This window comes from Saccostrea cucullata, unplaced genomic scaffold, assembly GCF_032062105.1.
Source record: "Saccostrea cucullata isolate Sc308-1 unplaced genomic scaffold, CSIRO_AGI_Scuc_v1 ctg10292, whole genome shotgun sequence".
Taxonomy (NCBI): Eukaryota; Metazoa; Mollusca; class Bivalvia; order Ostreida; family Ostreidae; genus Saccostrea; species Saccostrea cuccullata.
Window position 1 is genome coordinate 397 of NW_026924114.1, and position 21,699 is coordinate 22,095.

General features: G+C 33.3%; 1 protein-coding gene, 1 long non-coding RNA gene and 1 other non-coding gene across 3 annotated transcripts; 1 reads left to right on the forward strand and 2 right to left on the reverse strand.

The window, feature by feature from the left end:
• Positions 1-5,101: 5,101 nt before the first annotated feature.
• On the reverse strand, positions 5,102-5,175 carry Trnai-aau (transfer RNA isoleucine (anticodon AAU)). Its single transcript has one exon. It is a non-coding gene; the product is annotated as a tRNA-Ile (tRNA).
• Positions 5,176-5,215: 40 nt separating this feature from the next.
• LOC134265766 (uncharacterized) lies at positions 5,216-12,917 on the forward strand. Its single transcript, XR_009991821.1, has 8 exons — positions 5,216-5,351; positions 7,326-7,394; positions 7,630-7,770; positions 8,161-8,275; positions 10,120-10,366; positions 10,681-10,820; positions 12,079-12,274; positions 12,458-12,917. It is a non-coding gene; the product is annotated as an uncharacterized LOC134265766 (long non-coding RNA).
• A 15-nt stretch (positions 12,918-12,932) lies between these two features.
• On the reverse strand, positions 12,933-17,207 carry LOC134265765 (uncharacterized). Its single transcript, XM_062747981.1, has 7 exons — positions 16,774-17,207; positions 16,102-16,245; positions 15,844-15,937; positions 15,560-15,727; positions 15,320-15,417; positions 14,597-14,743; positions 12,933-13,871 (listed from the first exon to the last, which is right to left on the reverse strand). The coding sequence occupies exons 1-7, from the start codon at positions 16,851-16,853 to the stop codon at positions 13,850-13,852; spliced, it is 753 nt and encodes a 250-aa protein (XP_062603965.1). The 5' UTR covers positions 16,854-17,207; the 3' UTR covers positions 12,933-13,849.
• Between the last annotated feature and the right edge of the window lie 4,492 nt (positions 17,208-21,699).

The window sequence follows — 21,699 nt, forward strand, 5'->3', positions numbered from 1 at the left end:
TGCAACGTTTGACATGCCATAGTACATAGATCTATACGTTCTTTAACACACAAACACACGAAGAAATACCATCCCCTGGTCAGATTGACATTTAGGCATTTGATTTTTTCGGCGGGGGGGGGGGGGGAGAGCGTGCAAAAATAATTGACATGACCATTATCTAAATATTCTTGGAAGATAGACATCTCTGCCGAATTCAATTTTGAAATTTTTTTTAAATGTGTCACTCCGACCACAAAGTATGTGCATTTTGAGGAATGTATAAATGTTTTATAATTATGTTGTTATAGAGAGTCTTTCGAGATTTCAGTATCCCTGCCTGATAGTCTAGTTATTTTTTTATATATAAAAATAATTTCTGTTGGAGTATTTGGGAGATAATTTTAAAAGCTAACAAAATTCTTGAAAATGGTTGAATATGTATATATTTTTATTTACTCTTTTGTATACTGAACTCTCTCTCTGTCTCTCTCTCTCTCTGTAACCATCCCTTGGGGGCAATAATAGGTATAAGATCCTGCGCACTTTGTGCTGTACCATTTATTAAGCCTTAGGACAGATCAAGGATTTTTTTTTCAGGCGGAATGTCGAAACTTCATAAATTGAATAATAATTTTAATTTGGACAAGAAGTTAATCCAAACGGCCAAACTGAAAGAGAAACTAGAGGTATTGTGAGCAATGAGCTCACTAAATGATACCCCCGCCTCCCATATGGTTATAATGGCAAAGTCCATATTTTGCTGTTGCCGCTACACCCAAAATAATGTCGGATCAAAAAGTAAAATAGGAGGTGCACAATGGTAATATGTAATAAATCTAAGATTCTGTGAAAGTTTTATTAAATTTCACTTAGTGGTATAAGAGGATTTGCGGATAAGAGATGGGTACCCCAAAGCGTAACAGACCGACGGACGGACATAACTATTACTACATACCCTCCCACTTTTCAAGCGGGGGATATAATATACGTGAAATATACATCACAGGAATGGGTACATTGGGAACTTTCTCAAATACGTTCTCAAATGCATTGGCCTCGGAAGCAAATTGAAAGTGGGGGGGGGGGGGGGCTAAGTGCAAAGAAATTTTTTTTATACATTAAAAAAATCTTACAAGTTTAAAAAAAGGGGGAAATGTCCTTTTCCAAAATACGAATATCCTATTTCGTGTAAAAAAAGGGGGGGGGGGTGGGGTTAAGCCTTGAACTTCAGTAACAAAATTTTTCTTCAAACACCAACACTTTTCTTTTTTAATCTATACTTCGACTTGTCTGTGGAAAGTGGGGGGGGGGGGGGAGGCTAAACCTACGCAGCAATGCTCAATGTCTATACTAAATATATATTTGTAAAAAAGTCATTCCCGGTTGCGACACCTATGCTCAAACGTACGAGTCGAACCTAGACCTGGACAACAGACAAGAGAATTTTTAAAAAGCTAATTGTAGGTAAAATATGGAATTCTTCACGGGGGGTTTGCTCTCTCTTTACAATCTGCTTTAACAGATTTAATCATTAATTATTTATGTCTAGAAATTTAATTCACATTAAATTCTATTTTCATTATCATTGTACCACAAATCAAACTGTTTATTATACCCCTCGCAACAAGTTGCGTGAGCTATAATGTTTTGGACCCATCAGTCAGTCCTTTTTTTTTTTGGGTCAGCGCAACTTCTTATAAATATGCACAGAGTTTTGTCGAACTTTCGAGACATTTATAGGAGTCAATGTGTGTCTAGATTTGCACATCACCAGGAAATTTCGAATTCTTTATTTTTTGGGGAATTTCCGCACTTTACATTTAGATTTTGGCCATGTCTTGATTATAAAGATGAGCAGTTTGTCAGCGCAATTCCTCATATACCGCTGCACACAATTTCGTCAAACTTTGCAGATATTTAGGACACAATGTGCATAGATGTGCATATAACAAGGAAATTACGATTCCTTTATTTTCTTCTGGGAATTTCAGCTCTTCGACTTTTGGGGGAGCGTGGGGTATGTTTTCATTCATTGTGCATAAAATTATAAATAACTTTAAATCAAATTATATTAGGTCTAATAAAGGCAATACACAGTATTTATTTGATAATAATTAATCATAAAGAAATCAATCTGTTTCAGACGTTTTTCTTAAATTATTTTTTATGAGAGTGTTAATATGCTTGTTTTATTACACCCCCCCCCCCTCCTATCACAGGAAAATATCTTCAAAAGGTGAATGATTCGTAATAATGCATGCTTTATTATAAATTTAATGATGTTAAACCATGTAATCATAAATTCTATTTGCAACATTTACAGAGAAGAGTAATGTTTAGTTTTGAAAAAATTACTTGCATTTTTTTTCAATCAACCCCACTGAGTTTTCAACCTTTGATATTTTCCCTGACCAAATAAAATGATCGGCATGGGCCACATGTGTCCAAGCATCTTTTACTGTTGAGTTAGCAATGGATTACACGACTTCTGAGATGCATTTTTCAATAAAAGTAAAATAGGATAATTCTTTCGACATGTGCACATCCCTGTAACGATAGCAGTATATTCAGGTAAATGTTTTATCACTGCGTTTGACGCGTTTTCTCGACCTGCATGGATTGTTGCTGTACATGAATGTATTCTGTATTAGTGTATTTTCTATATTGCAGCAAATGCATTCAAAAATAATTTAATTCTCGGTTTAGTTCTGTTTTTTGTTGAATTCTTACTTTTCAAACATGTATTTGGTCAGTTTATTCAGTTTATGGACTTCTAAATTCTAAAAACTATGCTATCGGAGATGTGTACATGTTGACAGCCAGGCTAGAAAATCACTCAAGTGAAACAATTCTACAAGGCTATATATAGCAGGTACGGGTGGCCGAAAATCTTCGATAAAATATGGCGGAATCGAAGAAATATGGCTGACAAGGGCGTACAGGAATGTAGTAAGTCGTACAAAGATGAAAACTAATGCCTTTTTAAGAGTTCATGTCAGCTTTAAGTGACCCTTTTCAAACAGACATACCTGGCGATTACCTGCGGTGAGCCCTCTGTTTTGACGAGAGGTGTATTACAAAGTTATTATAATTATTTAATAGTACAAAGCCGAATTGCAACAATATGCATTTTGTAAATGAATGCCATAAAATGTATGCCTTGGGCAAAAGATATTAAAATTTGAATGACTGCACTTAAGCTATGAGAGTTGGATCCCGATGTTTTGTGCAAAATAAAATTCCAAAATTCATTAAATTTATGTTTATAGGTATTAAACAATGTCTTAAGAGCAGGTTTTGGTATATTATATTACATGAAAGTATTAAATAATGCCGAGCGACACTAGCTTTTGAGACTGGGGTCTAACAGTTTTGTCTCATTTCTATTGTTATTCATATGCATACCAGTTTTCAACGACTTTGTTTACATCGAGCCGCAACTTGGCCATTTTCCTTATTTGCACAGAATATGTATTTTAACTTAAACTTATACATATCCAAAGGACAATGTTGGCCAGGTTGCGGCTCATATCTAATTTTCAAAAAAATGTCCCCAAACTAGGGTCGAGATAGCTACTAAATTAACCGGTCACTGAGCAACAACGATTGACATTATAATCACCTTTCTCACGTGACCTTCTGCTGTTCGATACGCTAACGCTTTCATTGAAAATTTCATTGTGTTTAAGTCTCTGTTGTGACATTATCTATCGTACTTCCAACTTCAAACTATGGGAGATTTTTGCGCAAATTTTTATAGGGTTTGAAGATAATTTGTCTCTTATTTAACTTTATGCTTTTTATTGGGGATGTTTTGAAAGAATTCTTGTATTGACAGGGTCAATAGTTAGTACATGTATCAGTGTGTATAGGCTTATGTCGCCTCTGTATTATGGTCTGCACAGCGAGACATTTACCCCATCCCTTAACATGAGAATCATTTAATAATTGTGCACCATAAAATCAACACGATTATGGCATGTCAAACGTTGCAATATTTGATAATCTTGTGATGTATATTCAAAATCTTGTGATGTATGTTCGAAATCTTGTGATGTATATTCAAAATCTTGTGATGTATATTCAAAATCTTGTGATGTATGTTCGAAATCTTGTGATGTATATTCAAAATCTTGTGATGTATGTTCGAAATCTTGTGATGTATATTCAAAATCTTGTGATGTATATTCAAAATCTTGTGATGTATGTTCGAAATCTTGTGATGTATATTCAAAATCTTGTGATGTATGTTCAAAATCTTATGATGTATATTCAATATCTTGTGATGTATATTCTATAATCTTGTGATGTATGTTCGAAATCTTGTGATGTATATTCTATAATCTTGTGATGTATATTCAATATCTTGTGATGTATGTTCAAAATCTTGTGATGTATGTTCAATATCTTGTGATGTATATTCGAAATCTTGTGATGTATATTCGAAATCTTGTGATGTATGTTCGAAATCTTGTGATGTATATTCGAAATCTTGTGATGTATGTTCAATATCTTGTGATGTATATTCAATATCTTGTGATGTATATTCGAAATCTTGTGATGTATATTCTATAATCTTGTGATGTATATTCAATATCTTGTGATGTATATTCAATATCTTGTGATGTATGTTCAAAATCTTGTGATGTATATTCAATATCTTGTGATGTATATTCGAAATCTTGTGATGTATATTCTATAATATTGTGATGTATGTTCGAAATCTTGTGATGTATATTCGAAATCTTGTGATGTATGTTGGATAATCTTGTGATGTATATTCAAAATCTTGTGATGTATATTCAATATCTTGTGATGTATATTCGAAATCTTGTGATGTATATTCTATAATCTTGTGATGTATGTTCGAAATCTTGTGATGTATATTCGAAATCTTGTGATGTATGTTCGATAATCTTGTGATGTATATTCGAAATCTTGTGATGTATATTCAATATCTTGTGATGTATATTCGAAATCTTGTGATGTATATTCTATAATCTTGTGATGTATGTTCGAAATCTTGTGATGTATATTCGAAATCTTGTGATGTATGTTCGATAATCTTGTGATGTATATTCGAAATCTTGTGATGTGTGTTCTACAATTCAGTGATGCGTGGCTGGACCGGGAATCGAACCCGGGACCCCTATATCATTAGTCAGGTGCTCTACCTACTGAGCTATCCAGGCCGATATCCACGGCCCTAACCATTACACGTGCAATAAAATTGCATGACGCAACAGAAAAGTAAGGACAATTTTCATTGGTTAGAAATAACGAAAGTAGCCGGAGCGGTCGTAATGCACACATTGACACAACTTCGCAAGCATGAAATTGGCGAATTCAACCTAAAGTCAAAATTATAGGTAATAGAAAAATTGTTTTGGTATCAAGAAGCACTAAGTCAGTCATAACGTGAAAAGTGGGAATCAAGAACATTAATTTGATTTGTTTGAAGGTACATCAAAAACAATTTAGTGGCTTATTCAGTTATTGCTGGACTAAAGGATGTTTTATCCTATTTTTACGTCCTCATATTGTAGTGATGTTGATTAATCGGTATGATTTATTCTATATTGGTGCTAGTTAGAATAATCTAACTGTGTCTCGGGACAAACTCTCACAACGCAGGGTTCGAAATTGCATGGCCCATTGCAGCTGCATTGACCGTAGCACTAGTCCAGGGACGACTTTGCAATAAATAAATAAATAACACGACAAATTTTTAGGAGAAGGTGAATGTCAGGAAAAGATTAATTGCTATGCATCATTGAATATTGTCATTCACAAATTTGTCCAATTATTTTCATAGTAAATGTATTGAGCCGGGCTCATTTACAGGATAATGAACAAGGACTGTGGTGACAGTTTAAAATCACGTTCAGACGTTTAGAGAATATGTAATACACACAAAAATATCTCAATGGCATGTATAATATTAAATAGTTTTAAAAATAAAATAAAATATAGCTAGAAATTAACAGCGAAAAATATTTATCACGTATCGTTTTGGGGTAATCCGGTTTTATATACAAACAGAAGTAAATAAACACCGATGCAGCAAGATTAAGGTCAAACGTCTCTGCACTGATGTGTCCTCAGCGGTGAGATTTGCATCAAGTCATTAATGATGTTCCCTGCATTTGTGTTAGCCTGATAGTACAACCTTTATTTATAGAATCAATCTAATTCAAATTAGATGTTATAGATCCGCTTGCATACTCGCTACACTAACATCTAACAACATCCCGTTGAGGGTCACGTCAGAGGTCAAATTCTATCAATTAATCAAATCGCAGCTGGCAAAATCATCATATATTGTTGAAGCAAATAAATCTTGAGGCGTTCCGAATTTAACCTCTTACGTGACCCTCAATGGGATGACTTGTTAGATGTTAGTGTGTTGAGTATGCGAGCCGATCTAACATCTAATTTTAATTATATTGTTTATAGAATATGATGCAGACAGGGATACCTGGTGAAAACCTTTCGCACCCGTTGAATTACTTTGTAAAATATTAGTCAAAGGAGCCAGGAAAAAATATTAAACAATTTAATATTATGATAAAAATATTCAATTTACTATTTCTTAAGGTGATTTTGTTTTCTCAACAGCGGCTGGTCACGTACCATACTTTTACTCGTAAACTCAATTTGGCGGTGAAGAAGCAGCATTTTCTGATGCCCACCGTCGCTATAGCTGAGCATTGCTCTACGAGCAATGTGCCCGGCTAAAAATCATAATATTTGTAATGATATATCATATTCTAGACTTGACATACAATAAACAATGATAAGAATTATTGTCGCATATCTGCAGTGATTTTCTTTGATCTTTCTGTGGTGATAATTTATCCCATATCACATGTGTGATAATACTTTTCAAACATGTTTCAAAGTTTTTACACTCTTTATCATACAGTTTTAAAGGACAGTTTTATGAGCTCATAAGTATATTAAATGGTTAATTTATCAAAACCTGCATTTAAAAATTCAGAAGTCTTAAGTTAAACCAAATTGTCCAGGGTATTCTTAGTAAGGTATGTCAAAGGTCATGGTTAAGTGACTTTGTAAGGCTGGTATTTTTTCTTTAGTTTTATGGCAATCAGTGCACATGGTAAATATCATAAAATTACCCCTTAAAGGTCTTATGCAAGGAGATAGCCAATCAAAATGAACAAATGTAGTTCTATGTATGATGTATATAGAGACAATAATATTTCTTTTCTTTTTTCATGAACTTTACGTAGGTCTACAGTTTTAATGTTGGACTCATGCACTAGGAATATCATATCAGCAGAATTGTGCCACTGAATCAAAGGGAACTCTTTTTTTTTTAGGTACGCATGATCGATGTAACTTCCTTGATGGTGTGTTGGCTGTTTGCCCATGTGTATTTCGGGGTATAGGTATGTTTAGTCTCAATTTTCTTTCTTAAAAGCTGCATAAGGGGTATATTTTTTCTGATCTCAAATTTTGTCTAAGCATTAATCTTTTTTCTCATTCATGAATTATCTGCTGAGAGTCTAGTTAATTAATTTATTTAATTAAAGCTATATAGTAACATATAGTGAAATTATTTCCTTGTGTGAGACCTAAAGAAAATCAGGTTACTCATTTTAATGACAATTTCTTTGATTTCAGGAGTAGCCTCCCCTTTTAAAGATCCAAAATGGTGATTTTACAGTGCGGCATGCAGTCTGTCATCAACGAAGAGTTTTGACACCTGTAATACCCATATTTCTACCATTCACCTCTGTAACCTTTGTTGAGTTCATCAGACTGGTAAGAAAAACAATATTGTTAATTGAAATAATTTTATCAAGATAAATAAAATAATTAATGAAAAAAAAATTACATGAACAGACTCCCTCATATAAGAAAATGTCACATTTTACACATTGCAATTATACATCATTTACATATCCACATTTTCCCCATTTACACATGCAGTTGAATAGATTTAGTGCTTAATAATACATAGCAACAATTATTACATGAATCCTAAGACAATTCACAAAATACATGAATGCATTAAACTGTGAAATACAGATTTCGTACATTTAATTAAAATGCACAACATCAGTACCCCCCCCCCCCTTCACAATCTAAAAACTTTCTTTTTAATTCAAAGTCACTAGGCAACACTAAAGATTTCCACTTATTGCTTTTCAGTCCAAGACAGGAAGTTGAGGAATAAAGTTGACAGGACATCCTGAACTGTCCTCGCTACCAGCTTATGAGGGAACCAGCTGCAGTGGACAAAGTACGTTACATCATAGGATAATAGGTAAGTCTCCGGAGTAGTGTTTGTAGCAATTCTCGTACTTGGTCCTGCATCGAAGATTCAGGACTATTGATATTTATCTCTGCATGGTTTGGTTCTTCCCAGAAACATGTTACTGGTGGTGGTCCCTATATTCTTCTGGCTTTTGTGGTGAGGAATGTTTCATTTCTAGCTCTTTTCTGATCACATTTTGTCTATCTAGCTGTTTGTCTGTCTGTCTGTCTGTCTGTCCATCTGTCTGTCTGTAAACTTTTCATATTTTCGACTTCTTCTCTAGAACCCATGGACCAATTTCAACCAAACTTGCCACAAAGCATCCTTGGGTGAAGGGGATTCAAGTTTGTTCAAATAAAGAGCCACACCCTCATTCAAGGGGAGATAATTGGGAATTAATGAAAATTTGATGGTATGTTTTAAAAATCTTGTTTTCAAGAACCACTGTGCCAGGAAAAATGAAACTTATGGAGAAACATCCTCAGGTAGTGTAGATTTAAATTTGTTCAAATCATGACCCCCGGGGGTAGGGCGGAGCCACAATGGCTGACCAAAGTTTAACATAAAAATATATAGGAAAATTCTTTAAAAATCTTCTTCTCAAGAATGACAAAGCCATAATTGATCCTATTTATATGGAAGCATCCTCAGGTAGTGTCAATTCAAGTTTGTTCAAATCATAACCCCCGGGGTAGGGCGGGGCCACAATGGAAGATCAAAGTTTTACATAGAAATATAAAGGAAAAATCTTTAAAAATCTTCTTCTCAAGAACAGCAAAACCCTGATTGATCATATTTATATGGAAGCATCCTTAGGTAGTGTAGATTCAAGTTTGTTCAAATCATGTTCCCCGGGGGTAGGACGGGGCCACAAAGGATGATCAAATTTTATATAGAAATATATAGGAAAATTCTTTAAAAATAACCTTCTCAAGAAAAGCAAAGCCATTATTGGTCAAGGGACTACTTTTGGATTTAAACTTTTCAATAAAAAACCAATTTTTACTTTTTCCTAGCCACAGTGCTCAGGTGAGCGATGTGGCCCATGGGCCTCTTGGTTTTTTTTTTTTTTTTTAAAATGATCAATCATTAAATATAAATAAATCAGTTGTTAAAAAATTTGCTTCATATTTGAAGTGCTTTAAACCGACCCTTTGATGAAAGTGACCAGTGTTTTTTGCACCTTGGAAGGTTTATTGGTAAAATATAAGAAGGAAGTTATGATTTTGGTGTCACTATTGTTGTTATTTAAGTTTGATTTGATTTTTATATTACGAGTATTATGAAACTGTTATTTTGTTACTGAACGATGGTTAATTTTGATTGTGAACAAATGTACAAAGATGAGGAGTATAATATAGTTGGCTATGTATATTGCCCAATTTTTGAACATATTATGTAATAAATAATAATAACAACCTTTGAATAATTGGAAAGACAATATTATAAATATGATAGCATTTTTGTACATGAGCATACATTTTTGAAAGGAAAAATAAATTATTCAATTGCATTAAAAAAAATATTTTGTTTCATATTCTTGCGAATTATCAGATCATTCTTCTATTATTTAAATACTCTGTCATTATGAAACCTTGTTAATAATTAAGTAAATATTAATTGTACATTTGCACCAATTTTTACATGTTTGTGCAAAATTATATACAGGAACAATTCTGAACAAATATATGCAAGTGAGTTGTAAATTTGATATGTAATGCATACATTACAAAAACCCATGACAGTGTTCACTAAAATGAAATGTATGGACTCTTATATAAATACTTGGTATATGTGATATGGATATTATGGATGATATTTTTGAGAATGACACAAGTAATGAAATTTTTCAGCATTGAATTGGATTCTTGAACCAGAGCCATGTGAACCTGGTCCACCTGTACCTCTCATTGAAGACCTGTTAACATCACCAGAGTATGTTCATTCTGATACCCCTATGGTATGGTTACAGCATGCATTATCCCTGAATCCATTAAAAGAGCTGCATTGGCAACGAAACAACCCAATGTGGTCGATTGTAAGGAAATATAGCATATCAGCTTCCAACTTTGGTGCAGTTCTCAGTTCTAAGCAAAGGCGGTAAGACGTGTGATTAAATTTTTGCGAAAAAGACTTTTAAAATTACAGTCAAACTTTGTTATCTCAAACCCATTATCTCATATTTCATGGAAATGTCACAGTAATTTTGAAGTCCAATCCATTTATAAAAGACTGGGACATTTTATTCTTGATAACTATTTATGTGTTATTCTTGAATCCACGGATATTTCCAACATTTTTCTTGGTCTCATTGAGTTTGAGATAATGAGGTTCGACTGTAATGACTAGATATTTGTACATAAAGATGCAGGAAATATAAGATTAATAACCAAAAATCATATTTTCTTCTCCAGATTGACATTGTCACTGAAGAAACAGCTGATGTCGGCTTACAATCTGGAGTCCATCAAGGCTGTTGCATGGGGTATCACTCATGAAGATGATGCTTTGAGAAAGTATGAAAAGGACTTAGATGCAGCTGTAGAGCAGTCAGGTATACAGCACAAAATAATATTCCTTCAATCTCTGACATGTTAACATTCATTGTGTCAAAACAAATAACAGGACTTATCCTGGTGACAAACAGAAATCAATTACTGAAGTCTAATTGTAAAAAAAACTAGAAATATGTCCATAGGACATGAATGCCCCGCCGAGGATATATTAGTAAAGCAACATGAAATTTGTACATGTATAAAATTTGATCAGTTTGGTTCAGGCAGGGCTTATAGTTAGTTGGGAATAAAAATGTAGGTCCAGCATCCAAAGCAAGTCTGGTAGTGTCCATCCCTAGATGCATCATCCACGCAAGTTTGGTTCAGGTAGGGTTTATAGTTACTTGGGAATGAAAATATAGGTCAGATCCAGCATCCGAAGCAAGTCTGGTAGTGTCCATCCCTAGCTGCATCATCCATGCAAGTTTGGTTTAGGTAGGGCTTATAGTTACTTGGGAATGAAAATGTAAGTCAGATCCAGCATCGAAGCAAGTCCGGTAGTGTCCATCCCTAGATGCATCATCCATGCAAGTTTGGTCTAAGTAGGGCTGATAGTTCCTTAGGAATAAATCTGCTCCAAAAACTTCAACCTGGTCACTCATCTGGAAAATGTAGGTCAGATCCAGCATCCGAAGCAAGTCTGGTAGTGTCCATCCTTAGATGCATCATCCAAGCAAGTTTGGTCTAAGTAGGGCTTATAGTTCCTTAAGAATGGACCTGCTCCAAAAACTTTAATTTGGTCACTCATCTGGAAAATGTAGGTCAGATCCAGCATCCGAAGCATGTCCGGTAGTGTTCATCTCTAGATGCATCATCTATGCAAGTTTGTATCAACATGTAAAGTTTGATAACACCATCTTGAATGGTATGTTTAAAACTGAGCTAAACACTATTTAAGAAAAGTCAGGTCAAGGTCAAAAAATGTTAATGCAGTTGCATAGCTCTCATCAATATCTATCAGCATATGAAGTTTGATGAAAATATCTTGGATAGTTTCTTTGAAACTTAGCTTTGAACAGAGCTAAACACAAAGTGGGACGGAAGGACAGAAGGACGGAAGACAGACATGACAAACACTATATGCCCCGAGCCATATTCATGGCGGGGCATAAATATTCAGTTACCAACATATTCCAGAAAATTTGCTTTTTGAAGTGGAAGGATTATAAAAGCTCTACTTAGACTTTGTTTGCATTACAAAATCAATTGTATTATGGTTTGTTTGCATTCAGTAGTATTATAATTTTTTCTGAAAAGGATATGGTTGCATGAATCCGGAGTGTTGGGAGCTTCACCTGATGGCTTAGTTGTTCGACCACCAACATGCAGTGTATTTTATCAAACTCCAGAAGCCAAAGACGCCATTCCTAATATTGTAGAGGTGAAGTGTCCATATACAGCATCGTCTTCAACAGTAGCAGATGGGGCACAAAATTTGAAGGATTTTTCATAGGTAAATAACATTAAAAATCTGTATTGTCCAGTACTTTGAAATTAAAAATCTTGGTGAGTAAATGATTTCAAAACATGTATTAATTTACAAGTGCAGCTGTTCAATATGGTATGAAGATATTGAAAAAGGAGGGGATATGTACTGGTATAACACAACTTAAGTGTTTTTTGATTTTTTTTTTAGATCTTAAACAAGATACCCTGTGCCTGAAAACCAGTCACCCATACTATCATCAAATTCAAGGCCAGCTACACATATGTAACAAAACATTCTGCGACTTAATTGTGTGGACAAGAGTAGACTGCATTGTGATTAGAATAGTAAAAGACATTGAATGGACAGCAAATGTTCCAAAGCTGATAGATTTCTACATTAACATTTTCATTCCAGCACTGATGGAAAACTGAGTTCTGGTTTGAACTTCTTGACACTTAGTTTTGTACCTCTAGAATTTTCTAACAATGGAAAATGGGTAATCATGTTAAATGTGTTGAATGTTCCTAAGTCTCATAAATGTATGATATGATATGTCACAATCCATCATAAAACTTCTGGCTTATAAGACTATTTTAAATAGCAATGATGATTAATAAAATCTATGTACTACATAAAAAAAGAATATCAAAATTTAGAATCATTTTATTAATGAATTGCAGATGTTATTCTCAAAGTGAAAATGTAACATTTTGGTCTTTCTTAATAGATAAATTGTTGAAAACATGAATTTGTTGAGTTGTGCTTTAAAGGTAAATATACTTTAAACTAGAGATTTAAAATTATAAGTAAACCCTCTTCCAAATTATATTGTCAAATGAAGAATGGAATTGCCAAACATTCTTGTAATAAATCCATGCTAACAAAAGGGATTTTCATTTTCTGAAGTATATGTATTACAACATACTACAGAGTTAACAAATATAACCATTGACATTGATAACAAATCAAAATTTGCTTATCCCTTGCACTTTGGTATGAATATCTTCACTGTTTAGTGTATACTGTCACACGCCAATGCAAATTTATAATAAGTACATGTATCTTTAAGTAATTTCTTTCAAAAGTGGAGCTTGCAAGTTTACAAGACAAGAACAGAGTTGAAATATTTTTGTTGAGATTGGTCTGGAAGTAGATGGTATGTGACGGAGAATCTCGTAATTCTTTATCCTCTCGTTGGCTCTTTCCACATGAATAAGTGCTTTAGCAATCTTGTAACACAGTGCTGCTTCTTGTATGGTAAACTGGCCTCGTGTCGATAAAAGAGCTTTTATAATTAAGCAGACACCCTGGGGCAACTGGTCATGAATGGTGAAACCTTTGACCACCAAAATAAGGTCTCCAGCTTTGAACTTTCGTAAAACTTGGCTGTGACATACAATAGCTACATCAGAAGACAGTAGAACCTGGGTACAGCATGGAGCAAAATGTAAGTGCACCATTTGGAGGCACGCAAGTTACTGCTTTAAAAGTATGCAACTTTTGTACATACTGTAGGCCATGGCCTGATTATCCATATGTGTTGGGATGTCCTGGATTGTTTCAATTGCATCCATGGATGCTCTAGCAGAGGAAAAATCCTCAAAAGATTTTGACAGAGACCCTGAAAAAAAGTTGGAAACAAATTAATTTGATTATTTGTAATTGTGTAAAAAAATTGTGTTACAGTCAATCTTTCAAGAATACAATAAATTTAACTGCATTAAATTTTTGCAAGTCATTATGATAAATTTTAAAACAAACCTTTTAAGCTGACTTGGAAAACATTCTACGCTACATTCTACACTACGCCATCAGACAGCATCTTGTATAGGGAAAAGTCCACTAATTATTTTCCCATAGAACTCCATACAAACCTTAGGCCTTCTCAGTACTTTACTATGACAATTTCAGAAAAATCTTTAGCATCATTTCAAACTTTGTTCTAAGCCCTAACAAAAAATACTGAAAAAAATACATGGTCCCATGGCGTTTATAGGTCAAAATTGCAGTTATTTTCAACTTTTATAGATTCGCAGTAAAGAACACGCGGCATAAAAAATCAACCCCCACTCCTAAAATCTTCCCTGGCATTTCTATAGTTTCTGTAATATTCCCTCATCCCATCATTTATTTCAAAGGTCATTAATTTTACTTTAAAATGAAAACAATTAAATACCTGATTTCAGCCAATGGCGTAACGCCTACCCATTCAGTATTCGGTTTAATGTTCCATAACAAACAAAGCCATGTGTGCATCCGGGGATTTGGTGCTCTCATTCCTATACTTACATACTTACCTGTCCCAGAATTAGTCAATTGTGGTAATTTCAAAGACTATACACCTACCTGTGAACATGTATGAAATTTGAGTCCTGTGACTTCAGTGTATTGGATACTGTGACCATCTCAAATGATGACACCTTACTGCTACCAGCACAATTCAAAGGAGTGAATGACGTCTGGGCCGGTGATGATATTTGGATATATTGGTGACTGTAAGAAATAAAATATTTGTACAATGAATTGTTTTTGTGCTTTAATGTTAATAAAGTGATATTAAGTCAAAATTGAGTCAATAATTTCATAAGGGTGGATTCTACCCAGAATTAGGTAAAAAGCTCCAAAATTGGATAAATCGTAGTTAATTAAGCAAAATTCAAACGTTTTAAAAAGACTGATACAGAATTTTTTTATGCTTATGCAAAGGATATTATTTAAGACTCTGATATACTAATTGATTCTTATCTAATCCCTCCTATTGCTCAAGTATGTACAAAAAAGTTTCCCCACCCCCCAGTGAAAAACGCTTAAAGAAATAGCAGGTGCCCCCTTTTATTTTTGTTTACAATTAATTTAGACAAGTTTAAATCAATCCTTTTGATAACAAATCAAAGTTCAATGTCTGTAGTCTTATACTTTACAATCAGAAGCTACTTTTTGAATTTTATTCTAAGAAAAGGAGAATTTAAATAATTTTTTTTAAAAATTAAAGAAAAGCAAAAACTGACTTCAAACCCCAAAATGTACTATACAATAAGAGGCTGGAAAGTTAATAAATAAAAAATTTACCTGCAATGTACAGAAAACTGTCCGACAAAATACATCGGGTGGGTAGGGAGTCTCCATTTTCTTCTTATATAGAGAAAATGCCCCTGCTGATCAGAGACCTAACACTCCCAAATAATAACAAAATATGTTAACATAACAGTCAATCTAAGATGTTCATCCCTCAATGGCAACAAGTTTTTATTACAGTAACTGAAATTGTTAGGAAATAGGAAATCACAATTGGAATTCCTTTAAATGTACCTTCTCTTTGTTGTATTTAATATCGTGGATTGATATTGGCTTCCTTTTACTAGACTCTATTTTTAGGGCAAGCAATTCCTTTTCCAGTTGTATTTCTGTTGAGAGGCGCTGCATTTCTTGAGTACAGTTAAATGTGCAGGATACTGAGTAGTTGTGCTCTGATATCAACTGAAAATATATTGTAAATCATGTACAGTTAAAAGAACTTTATATATTATTAAAAATTATTGAAAATGTTTCAGTGTTGGTCATTTGTCATCATTGGTGTTTTAAATGAGCTTTACTTTTTCTTGATCTTGACATTTTGGTGCTTGTGGAATCTGCAACTGGTCCATCTGTGAAGATGACAGGGACTCCTCACTTTTGAGTTTTTTCCTCCTTTGTAAAATAATTAAACTTGAATTATTTTTTTATTCAGTTGTAAGCTACTCTGTTTATACATGTACCCTTTTAAAGTTTTTTAGTAAAATATTCTCAATTAAACTCCACCCACCCACCATCCAAAAAAAAGATGTCGGTCACATTTTGAAAAATAATTTCACCTTTTTGTACATTCAGGATCAGAGAAATCCATGGCCTTTCCTTCATTCCATGCAAAATATGCAGGGTCCCCCTCCTTCTTACCATCCTTAAAGTGGCAGGAGCAGATGCGATCATTCTGATCTCCTGGTTGGCGATCAGCTCGTCTAAAAATATACATTATACAAAGACTGAGTGAAGGAGAATTAAAAAGCAAAACCTGTTCATTTAGCATGTTATTATCAAATAGCCTAAAAGACTTATTTTTTCATTATTTTTTTTTAAATGTTTCATTTACTTGCAAGTACAAGATAACCATGTGCATAACATTAACAAACGGTAGCAGTATTTGGTAGTAATGATACGAAATAAAATGAAATAAAAACAGCTGTTAAACAAAAATTAATCTTGCTACAAATTGCACAGTTTTTGTAGTATGTACTCTTCATTATTCTTCTGCTATATTGATTACTACGAGATTTAACTTTTTAGCATGCATGTATAAATACTGTATCTGACAATGCAGCATCGTGACATATCGTTACAAGTACCTACAAATTTTGTCAATATATCTACGTTTACTGAGTTTTTTCCCTAGCAGGCCGAAATATCTCCATCATGTCACCAGGAACAACACTCGTGCAGCTCGTAATAAGTGCTGCAATAAACAAACTGATGATTGTGTTTTTTCTCACCTGCATGGTTTTCCCGACGCTTCAGCTACTTTCGTTATTTCTAACCAATGAAAATTGTCCTTACTTTTCTGTTGCGTCATGCAATTTTATTGCACGCATCACTGAATTGTAGAACACACATCACAAGATTTCGAATATACATCACAAGATTATCGAACATACATCACAAGATTTCGAATATACATCACAAGATTTCGAACATACATCACAAGATTATAGAATATACATCACAAGATTTCGAATATACATCACAAGATATTGAATATACATCACAAGATTTTGAACATACATCACAAGATATTGAATATACATCACAAGATTTCGAATATACATCACAAGATTTCGAACATACATCACAAGATTATAGAATATACATCACAAGATTTCGAATATACATCACAAGATATTGAATATACATCACAAGATATTGAATATACATCACAAGATTTTGAACATACATCACAAGATATTGAATATACATCACAAGATTATAGAATATACATCACAAGATTTCGAACATACATCACAAGATTATAGAATATACATCACAAGTTTTAGAATATACATCACAAGATATTGAATATACATCACAAGATTTTGAACATACATCACAAGATTTTGAATATACATCACAAGATTTCGAACATACATCACAAGATTTTGAATATACATCACAAGATTTTGAATATACATCACAAGATTTCGAACATACATCACAAGATTTTGAATATACATCACAAGATTATCAAATATTGCAACGTTTGACATGCCATAGCTTGCACAATAATCATAGATTAATTTAGCGATATATTGTGATGTTAGGCTTAAAATGGGTAGCCGAAAAGGTTCCAAATGACGAACTTAAGTGCACTCATTCTTTGCATCCAAAGGACATCATATTACAAATCAGAAGCTAGCTGCAATGATGTAGCCCTCTCCCCCTTTTTTTTGGGGGGGGGGGTTCAGATAATAAAATCGGAGAGGGCTACATAAGCCTACATTATTGCAGCTAATCAGAAGCCTGTGATATGAATAACGATGAAATCAAAGAGAAAAATATACTAACTTTTCTCTCCATATAACAATGTTCATTGTTCTCTTGAAAGAACAAGTAGTACATAAAATATTTTTGATTTCATTATTCTTCCTACATTTTATTAGCAGCTAGACAGGGAAACAAACTCTCCGTTCATTTTGTAGTTCATCTGTCTTCAAAGCACGGAAATTTTCATGTTTCAATTTTTGAAAACGTGAATAAGAGATAAGTAAATTTAAGTATAGAAATAAAATCTAACAAATCGACACAAACATCTGATAAGTAGTGATAGAAATACTACAGTATACCAGCATAACTTAGATTTATCCCTAAAATATGCGTTCAATACAGTGAAATTACACACTGGTATAACTCTTGAAAGGCTTGTGAGTAGAAACGATGCACAGAAAACATAACAAGTACAAATTACACACTGAGATGCATAATCTGGATCCAATGAAAATAATTCTTTTTTTTTAAACAAAAAAAAATTATCTTTCAAAGCTTTTACGTTTTGAATAGTCTCCCGCGTTACGCATGATATATAGAGTCAAAAAGTAAGAAGCTGATCCTTATATCGCAGATTTGAATCCCACTGGGGAGAGTACAGACGGGCCTTTTGGATGAGACCGTTAAAAATAGAGGTTCCGTGTCGCAGAAGATGCTGAGTGCAGGAAAAAATCCCTCTAGCTTCAATGACCGTACTTGTAGGTCTAAACTTTGCAGCCCTCCCCCTGCAACTGGTGGCATCTCATTACTAGTGAAAATTTCTTGGAAGGGACACTAATCAAACAAACAAAATAAGTGTTTGAAATTTTTTATGCACCCGGATCGATTTCGAGATCATGGGTGCATACTGTTTTTGTCCTGTCTGTCTGTTTGTCTGTATAATCTGTCTGTTGTCAACTTTAACCTTCGCCATAACTTTTGAACCATGAGAGATAGAGATTTCATATTTGGTATGCCTACTCCATTAATATACGTTTTTTTTTTTCAAATGACACCAATATCAATAACCTTGTGACCTATATGGTAAATATAGCTTTTTCGATCCTTCGCCATAAATTTTGAATCATAGGAGAAAGACTTCATATTTGGTACGCACACTCCACTAAATAAGCTCTTACAAATGACACCAAGGTCATTGACCTTTTGACCTTGACTGTGACCTATATGTTAAAAATAGCTTTTTTGAATTTTGCTGCCACCGGACGCATATAAAGTGTTTCACAAACACATCTTGTTTTAAAACGCGTGAAATAAAAGTTGAAAGTATCAAGTTAGCACTATGACACATATGATTTATTAAAGATAAAATCAAAACTCTCTCACTTTTCAGATTTTTTTTTTTTTGTTAGACGTTTGCCTCACTTGCCTGGGCAAGGCAGGTTGCGCTAAAACTTACACGCCTGCATATTGTTGTAGAAGAAAGACAATTTAAATGCTTAATTTGAATAAAATTCCCATTTGAATAATATGATATATAAATATGAAGGGTCTAACATGTAGGTTGTTTATGTATCTTGTAATTTGTATATTTTTTTGATTAATAGTCCTACAGCTGATGTTAAATTGTCAGTACATGTATTTATTATATGCTTCAGGTTTACGCATTACTCTTAAGCCTGAATGTAGAAAGGTTCCTATTAATTCATGGCCTTACTTAATTACATGTCTGAAATAATAAGCTGCACGTTAAGAATCCGTGATAAGTGCTATTTAATGCATTTTTGAATATGGAGCACAGGTGCTTAATTGTGGAGAGGACCCCCCCCCCCCTTCCTTATATACACCCAAGGTCAAAATAAATTTTTCTTTTTCTTTTTCATGTATTAGTTTTCTAGAGAACTTACTTACAATATATTCCATATGAAAAAAAAAACGTATAGAATTAACACTTAAAAAAGTCATACTAGCTCTTTTTTTATAATACCCACGGGTATTTTTTTTTTAATAAAGCGCTTAAAATCACGGGTGTTATAGTGTTCAAATATTACCTCTTTCTACTGCAGACATTTTAAATGTGAAATTTATATGCAAATTATAATTTTTAAGACTTAAGTAATAAAAACAACACGATATAAAATGAATAATTATTACAAGGAAAAGTAAATTAAACAAGCGTAGCATTTTTTCCAGAAAATTAAAAATTAGGCTTGCCAAATATTCAAAAAATATATTTTTAGAGTTTTGTTTGCATTGAAAGGCACCATTTTAAGGTGTGTATTCATTGACCAATCAGAGAGCTTGATAATGAAAGAAGGTGAAGGACTTTCAGTCTGGAATTTTAAACACAGGAATTTTTTACACCTGTGGAACTACGATATTTATAATCTGATATTTATTAAGGAGGATGGCTACAAATCGAGACCAAGAAGGTTTGTCACTTTATGTTAATGATTAACCCCCTTCTTTCTGTTTTTCATGAAACCTGGTGTTGGTTCCATCTAACGTTAAACCGTTTTGTAAATATGAAATTCTAAGATATTGAAAATACTTTGAAATAATGTCATCTTACACTACAAATTAATCCCCATCGAATGAATATTAAATATTAAGACGTTTTTCGCCTTTTTGTGTCCCGATGCATTGCATCAAATTGTACTGCCATGAAAGATTTAAAAACAATACCGTACCGTTATTTATACGTTAGGAATTTAAAAGGCCATTGATTATTCAAATTGTTCTTGTATTGAATTGGAAACAGGATAAAAATAGTGAAGAGCATTTTTCATTTAATTTAAAGAGGTGAAAAAAATGTATATAATGCCAGACACCTTGGAGTAATTAATTCGATTCATTTCATTAACTGTAGACGAGTGTATTTTTAGACATAGATTCAGCTTGCTTCTTAAATTAGTTGACGGTGTAAATATTAAGAGCCATTCTCTGTAATGATTTGAAATTTCATATAGGAGTTGTGGCACGCATAGTCTCAGAATTTCTCCAAACTCTCTATGATAAAAGTCATTGATACCCTTAACTGAAATCAGGCAAAAATTGGTTGCTATGTTTTATAGTTACCATGGCAACATGTCTTAAAGTTCGAAAAAAGGCATTTTTTAACATGTTTAGAGCCCCATAGTTATCATTTGCGGCAAAGCAAATAATTGGCAATCACTGTTTCCAAAAGTTGAAGGTCAGATGTTTCAAATGCATGATAAACATGTTTGGTAAATCAAATATTACAAACGTTACTATGGTAACAAAGTATTCAAAAGTAAAAAAAAAATATTCATTGAATTTTATAAAGTCATACACGTAAAAATAAAAAGCAATATTTGGATGAAATGTGACCAAATAATAGAAAAAAGAGCCTTGAAACATATCCTTTAGAACAAAATATGATATTTCATTTTGGTTGGCAATGGTTGCCAAGGCTTTATACCACAAAGAGCCTTCAAAGTAACACTCTGTATGTTTAAATCTGATCCTATCTTTAAAAAAAACATTTCCTCATAACTAATGATCAATTTTATAAGATGTTGGTGTGCTCCAAGTTTTCCGATTTGAAAAAATTCAGATTAGATTCTTTAAATAGAGCGTTGCTATGGAAATAAGCAGAAAATATATGCTTAAAAACCTGAAAAATATTTTCTTTCCTTGGATACGTACCCTTAAATGTAGATTCCCAAAACTTTTATGATTGATATTTATTAACAGCTAACTTGACTTTTAATTTTGACTATCATCCAATCTCTAAGTGGATGCAAGAAGTTGGCACATAGGGTTAAATATTGATATAAAGTTCACAAAATCGAACATTTTCCCTTCTTGGTAACCATAGCAACAGTGTTGTTTTATTCATCAAATTTTATCAATATATGATATTCAACTTCAGTTCTAACAGATTAGTTCTATTCAAGCTGAGTCCTTTAGTTTGTTTCTTG